The 7,486-nt window shown below is 41.9% G+C and overlaps 1 protein-coding gene across 2 annotated transcripts in view; it reads right to left on the reverse strand.

Annotated features, from left to right (window-relative positions):
- LOC115168317 (voltage-dependent L-type calcium channel subunit alpha-1D-like) overlaps nucleotides 1–6,147 on the reverse strand; it is a 108,321-nt gene extending 102,174 nt beyond the window's left edge. For both annotated transcript variants that reach the window (XM_029723469.1, XM_029723468.1), the window contains exons 1-3: nucleotides 5,910–6,147; nucleotides 2,563–2,917; nucleotides 1,578–1,683 (exon numbers count right to left, since the gene is read on the reverse strand). In XM_029723469.1, the coding sequence (XP_029579329.1) occupies nucleotides 1,578–1,683; nucleotides 2,563–2,917; nucleotides 5,910–5,943 (495 nt within the window). In that variant the 5' untranslated portion in view covers nucleotides 5,944–6,147. The remainder of the gene's footprint in view (nucleotides 1–1,577; nucleotides 1,684–2,562; nucleotides 2,918–5,909) is intronic.
- Nucleotides 6,148–7,486: the final 1,339 nt, after the last annotated feature.

The raw sequence follows: 7,486 nt of genomic DNA on the forward strand, positions 1-7,486 counted from the left end.
CCCTCCCTGTTCAGTAATGTTATTGTGAGAGCAGACAAGGAAAGGCCATATGACGCAGGCTCCTCTGAGTTGATGCAACTGTCTGTCTGTCTGTCCGTCCGTCCGTCCGTCCGTCCGTCCGTCCGTCCGACACTGGAAAGTAGCTAACTCATGCCAACTCACACAACAGGTTCAAAGAAATCTAAAACCACATTTCCCAGAAAGACTTTAGATACCATAAACTATCTGCTTTAACGAAGACAGGAAGTTAACGTCCCAATCACCAGAATCTCTACGGTTTCACAGTAGAAATCCTCAGATGTTGATAGTATAATTTTAGAAATAATTGACCTAACTACTGTCCTAAGGGAAAACCAATCAGTGACTCAGTTCACTCTAGCTTTCACTTCAATAATAACCATGATGGCGGAATCAGCGTCTTCCACTGCCGACACAATACTGCCTACTGCTTCTAGAGGCGGTGACGCGGTACAATTCTCTCTCAAAATGTCTTCAAAACAGACTTATACCACCAGGAATTTACAACATCAATAAATGATATGATTTCCTTCCTGCTATTGTTTATTCTGACGAGAACTCAGAATAGTGAAAACCATCAAATGAAGGTTGGACATGAGATGCTGCTGACTAGAGACTTGGGGAGCGTTAATACTCTGTTTCCTCCATCTGTTTAGGGATCATGGGCATGTGTCTGGGCATGTGTCTTCCAGTATAAATCATCTAAAGAGGACAGACATCTTTTCACATTCTAACAGTTAGAGGCCTTGACGATCAAATTGATTTGTAGTTTATTTCTAGAGACTGGCATGCCATTGGATATACAGTGCATGCTGGGAGATGGAATAGAACTGAGCTAGATGGTCAGTCTATCACACAAGTACACAGCTCTGTGTGTCAACATGGAATTGAATAAGACATTTGACAGGCACCTGTTACATCTCGTTAATTATCATCTGTTTTCTGATCCCTGTTAAAGACTGTTGATTGACATATAACTGGTCATAGAACTATCATTTGAATTCTAATTATAACTGCTCATTGTAAATAATTCTATTTCATCATTTTGTGTGTGTGATTATATCAGCACCATAAACAACCTGACAGGTTTCTCATCTCCAAGCCCTCAGTACTGTATGTGGAAGAGACTGGGTGTGACACACAGGACAGATGACCTCCAGAACAGACTAGCGTAGCATACCGTTTATGTCAACAAAAGAAGCATGATACATTACCATATGGTGTCAGGAAACCCCTGACGCCATACAGACGCCATACAGTCGCCATACAGCGTACAGAAGTAGAGAAGAGATTCAGAAACTCTTGGAGGACAATGGAATTAAATGAAAAGCTTCTTTATTATTAAAAGTAGAACCAACGCGTTTCAGCCATAAAACAGTGCAATTCCTGAATGTACCCTGATTCCGCAGAAGTACTCTGATGAAGGTGTAACATGGTCCATCCATGCCATGGTCAATTCAGTATTCAATAGAAGAAGAAAAAAATAATCACAGAAATACAATAGACCCTTTTCACTTCCTGAAGCCCAGCTATACTGTAGAATTGAATAGACTACTCACCAGGTCGTGGTTGGTGGAGTTGGAGTCGTCCTCGGGGAAGGGGATGTAAACAGCTAAGGCCACACAGTTGGCAAAAATAGAGAGCAGTATAAAGATATCAAAGGGTCTGAGGCACACGGTCAAGGAACAATGTTCAAAGTACACAGTAAATACATAAGCATAAATAGATAGAAGACATTGCAGTCATGTAAAGGTAGGGGGGAAATCCAGAAATTATCTTGGATCTTATGAAGTAAAAAAAACAATGATCAAAGCAAACATGTTTAAATACAGCAACATTATCATTTTGATATATGGTAGAGCAATTACTCATCATGGGATTGTTTTAATGCATCATCTTTAGAAAACACACTGGATACTTTCTGTGATGGCTGCATTCAGAACTAAACTCAAATGAACTCTTTAGACTGTTTCCACCTGGGGTCTGGTCTGATAGACTGTTACCACCTGGGGTCTGGTCTGATAGACTGTTACCACCTGGGGTCTGGTCTGATAGACTGTTTCCACCTGGGGTCTGGTCTGATAGACTGTTTCCACCTGGGGTCTGGTCTGATAGACTGTTTCCACCTGGGGTCTGGTCTGATAGACTGTTTCCACCTGGGGTCTGGTCTGATAGACTGTTTCCACCTGGGATCTGGTCTGATAGACTGTTTCCACCTGGGGTCTGGTCTGATAGACTGTTTCCACCTGGGGTCTGGTCTGATAGACTGTTTCCACCTGGGGTCTGGTCTGATAGACTGTTTTCAGCTGAAGAAGAGAAAATACTTACTATGGAGATTGCAACATAAATGATTATGTTACTGAAAGCTTGTTTGTTTGTTGCTTGGAAGGGGCCTGATGCTAACTATCGGGGATGAAACTTGGCATAATTACTATTATGAACTGCTTTCGCCTGTAAACTAATAGTCCAACGTCAACAGGTGTTTTCCATGTGTGGACACAGAGAGTCCCTGTATATCTCCATTGAGAGCCCCAGAAAGGATACTTCCACTCCACGAGGCTGATGCAGGCTCTACGGATGGGATTGTTGAGGGTGAGACAGAACAGGGCCCTGGGCGGCCTGCTGTTGGTGGAGCCGCCCTGCTTCTTGCTCTTGGCATACTGTTGCCTCTTCCTCTGTGACAACGAGCCTACCGGTGCAGGCGTGGCCCCAGGGACAGAGTTGCGGGCGCTCATGCTCTGGGAGACGTCGTCCTGGGAGTTACGAGCAGCATGGATCTCGGCCTGCCAGGAGATAGTGCCGGTCTGGCGGCAGGACTCGGGCTGGGAGGGGTTTTCTGACCAGAGGGCCGGCGTATCACCAGGGGGAGGGGCTCTGGTGCTGCTGGCATATTGTGCCCCTGAGGAGAGAATGATAAGGGGGAGAGTGAGAGAGGAGGGGTCGGGGTAGAGAGAGGGGGTGAGCAGAGAAAGGTGTAAGCCAGAGAGTAAGGGGAAGGTGAAGGTGAGATAATGGTGATTGAACCAGGGGAAAGAGAGAGGAAGGGAGAGAGGCATCAATACAAACTGTGTGACATTCAGTGACAGTGACCTCACCAGTCGATCTGTGCAGTGAATTTCAGTGCTCCAAACCTGCAGAACCCTCCTCTAGCCATGCTTTTAACCAAAAAGTTGCCACGTGAGACATAAATATTGAAATGAACCATTTAATGCCATTTGTTTTCATGCAGATCACAGGGAGACATTACAATGCCCACAAGTGTAGTGATTGTGCTTAATTTAGTATGTATGCCTAGTTAGTGTTGTATCTAATTCTTCTTTTTTTTAATGTAAGTCTCAGAAAACCACTAAATGTTATTTATATCGGCAAACATGAATTTTGAGGTGAGCTGATCAGAATGGCAAACTGTAATCAAAGCAATGAAATCCTTGGACAGGATAGTGATGTTGTTATTGTTTGATTGGGGGATAAGCTGAACAGGGAGCATTCCCTTGACAACTAAGGAAAACACAAAGGATACAAGGGAAGGCTGGTCAGTGCTCAGTACACCATAAGGATGCTATATAAAAGATAAAATGATAGAAAAAAATGAAAATAATGTGGGGGAAAACAATTATTTCTGTTGTCACATGCTGTGAAATGTTTTACATAATCCTAACAACAAATGAATTGATCCAACATCTGTCGCGGATGCATGTGCACAAACTGTTGATGCAAAACTGAGTCAGTCTAGATTGTTTTAAATAAAATCCAATCGTAGACAACAGCTGTAGACTAAAAGTGAAATGCTTAATTAAGGTCCCTTTCCAACAATGCAGAGTAAAGATAAAGATTAAAATAACAAAATATCAAATGTACTGACAAATACAACTTAATTACTTATATCTACAGAATTCCACGCTTCCTCTCAACTAGACTAGAATTCATAGTCCAAATATCCATCAAATTAATCCACAAATAAACCTACCTTTTCTTACGACTAAGTTTAAGGGACAGTTGATTTTTCAAATATATTACCTAGACATCAGTGAAGTATACTGCTAATAAAAAACAAGAACATTTGAGACGTTCTCAGCACAAAACAAATGGAAAGCATAGGACTCCAGGTCACACGAGACACATGCGATAACACCGACACAAGACGATAGAAGAGCGCACAAGCTTCTTCCCAACAGCGCAGCGCTCCAGAGACGAATTAGTCAAAAGCATCATAGGGCTGTATTTACCTTCGGGCTGTTCCTCTGCTTTTTGCATTCTCTTATCCACATTAAAACTCCGTTCTAAACCCAACACAATAGAAGTGGAATAATAGCCTACACGTTCAATCAAAATGATTTTACTACATTTAATAAAGTACACAGAACCTCAGAGATTTAGCCTACCACAAACATCCTTGAAATGCAACATCCGGGTGTTTCACATGATGGATCGTAGCTGGCTAAAATACAGACACCTACATTCTTTCCTGGATTAGTGGTCCATACACGTCCAATTGACTGTTCAAGTTTTTTGTTTAGCCTACTGAAGCAACATGGGAACAGCTGTGACCATCCTCTCAAGAACGAAGCGAAGATGTGATTTTGGACCCTGTGTCCAAGGTGTGCAAAGTGGCACTGTTCACTCTCTCATGGCACGATTGGCATCCCACGCTAATCCGTTTAAAGACAGCATTTATACTATAGAATAGCCTTCTCCTGTACTCTGCCAGGGATGTGTGCTGTAAATAAGTCGGATTCGGAGTTGGGCCAATGAATTAAAATGACATAGTCACCATTGACCGATCTGACTTTCCTTTCCAACTAGGGCGACTGTCTCGAGACAAACAATCCAATATAGGCCATCCATAGCCTAATAACATATACAATTAACCCTAATAAATCAAACGAATAAGTCTAACTAATAAATGATGGCACTAACATTACGGTGACAACGATGTAATAACTTTATTAAACATGTGTAGGTTTAAGGTTAATCAATTTGTTGCTCAATAACTTCCCAGGGCAATCACAGAGGCAAATGTGCCTGTGGTAACGTAAATTACGCACACACACACACACACACAGGTCGTCGCACCACACACACGTACACCCACACACGATTATGAAACATGCATGATTTAGGATTAATAAGAGTCACTAACTGACAATAAATGTGTTATGAGCTTGATACAAATGTTTTTCTATAACCCCAAAACGAATCACCTTTAGGCTATAGTTTAAGGCAACTCTATGACGCTCTAAAATTATTACTTCTCTCGCTCACATAATTCAATTCCCTGCATGGATATGTCAGACATGAAGACCTGCATACACACCTATCAAAATTCACATTTAACAGGTTACATTTCACCATTCTGTCACTCTCGTTCTATCACTTGGCTTTCAAGAGGCTATAGCATTGTAAAACTTAAAAGTATTATAACTCAATACTTTTCAGTCTAAAAAAACTACAAAGTATTATTATACACAGCTGGCGCTTAAAATAATAGTCCCCCTCCAAATAGGCCTGGGGCGACAAATCTGTCACATCTATTCCATTCTCAAATAACGTTAATATAGTAACGCACGCTCGTGGGGAGGACATCCGCTTTATGCACATGCACAGTAACCCTATATGACTAGTAACTAGCTCGTAGGTGAGACGTGCACTTTACTCATGCATTGTTGGCTGTTTTCTCTAACGGTGCCGGACGTCGGCATGAGGTCGTTAGGCAACATATATTGCGTAAACACTATCCCCATGAGGTACACTCTTTTCACGCCACTTCGATACTAAGTCATTTTCGTTAACCCTAAACCCTTTCCTAACCTTAACCTCCTAACCTGCTACGAAAAAAGTCACTTCGGTATCGAAGTGGCGTGAAAAGATTGTTTCCCTTCCCCATGACTTACCCCGGTGTCTTCGAACCCCGACGGTGAACGCCATATCATCTCCCTCTTCTTTGAGGCCACTCGACGCCGTTTAGTGTCCACATTCTACAACGAATCAACAGGAAATGTATGTGTATTGAAAGTACGGCAGAAAGAAAGTAAGTAGTACGTAAATTGCCTTGGTTTGTGTGAGCCGGAATTGCTCATAGGAGCAAGAAGAGCCTGTCTCCCGTTCCAATGTATGTAGCGTGAGGCGTTGTACAGGTACACCCCTGGACAGGACGCGAGCCTTTCGCAGGGCCTGTTAGAATGTGTTGGAAGGTTACCGGTTATTGGATTAGCCTACATCTACCTGCAGCCGGATAACTGTTTCACAGCAGCTATAATCCCTCAATTATAATCCCTATGTTCCTCACTGAAGCAACTGATGTTGTTGGCCTAACTGGCATTATAGACTACTTCAGCAAACGAATGAAAGAGTTTCAATATCAATTTGATATGCTGGCCTAGCCTATATGTTGGCCTAGCCTATGACCTATGGTTTTGGACGCCCATGTCACTCGTTCATCACAAATAACGGTATACCTATTTACAGATCAGGTAGGCCTATCTATTTTACTGAGAGTAGCCTAGGCCTTTGCCCAACCTCGCATTGAGGTGATTAGTTTTTAAAAAATGACTTCCCCTACACTGAAAGGCGTTAGATTTCACATGGTTGACCTGTAGCTCCAAATTCCAAAAGTGTCGCCACACGGATTATGGGTGTCGTTGAAATATATTGCAGCAATGCCACCGTGTGGTGATTAGTAAATAATACAGTCTTCATAGGACTTGGCCCTGAGGGAAAAATTCAATTTATACTTTTAATTTTAAGAACAAATTCTTATTTACAATGACAGCCTACCGGGAACAGTGGCGGTGACAGATGTTTACCTTGTCATCTGGGGAATTCGATCCCCAACGCTCTAACCACTAGGCTACCTGCTGCCCCTGTCCGAAATTAATACTTCGACCATAACACTTTTCCTAGATCTGAAAGAAATGTATGAATTTGGTTGGTGTAGTCATTATTTTCATCTGACAGCAGGATAGGTGGTGTTTTTTAATCATTGTTTATGAAAAATGATTGCAGTATGATGCATTTACATTTTTACATTTTAGTCATTTAGCAGACGCTCTTATCCAGAGCGACTTACAGTAGTGAATGCATACATTTCATACATTTTTTTCCCCCGTACTGGTCCCCCGTGGGAATCGAACCCACAACCTTGGCGTTGCAAACACCATGCTCTACCAACTGAGCCACACGGGACCACCCGTGTTGCCTCAACACTCACTATCTGTCAATGTTGCTTTGTTTTGTTATTTTTGTTATTTCGTTTATTATTTTGAATTATGGTTATTTAATTTGATTCTTTAGGTCCTCGGGTGGTGTGAGATTGGGGAGGGGGGTGTAACTTCATTTTGTATGTATGTATGTATGTATGTTTGCTGATGATTATTATTTCTAATTAAAACCAGTGGTGTTAAAAAAGTACCTAATTTTTATACGTGAGTAAAAGTAAAGATACCTTACTGGAAAATGACTCAAGTAAAAT

The sequence above is a fragment of the Salmo trutta genome, chromosome 30, assembly GCF_901001165.1.
Source record: "Salmo trutta chromosome 30, fSalTru1.1, whole genome shotgun sequence".
In the NCBI taxonomy this organism is placed as follows: Eukaryota; Metazoa; Chordata; class Actinopteri; order Salmoniformes; family Salmonidae; genus Salmo; species Salmo trutta.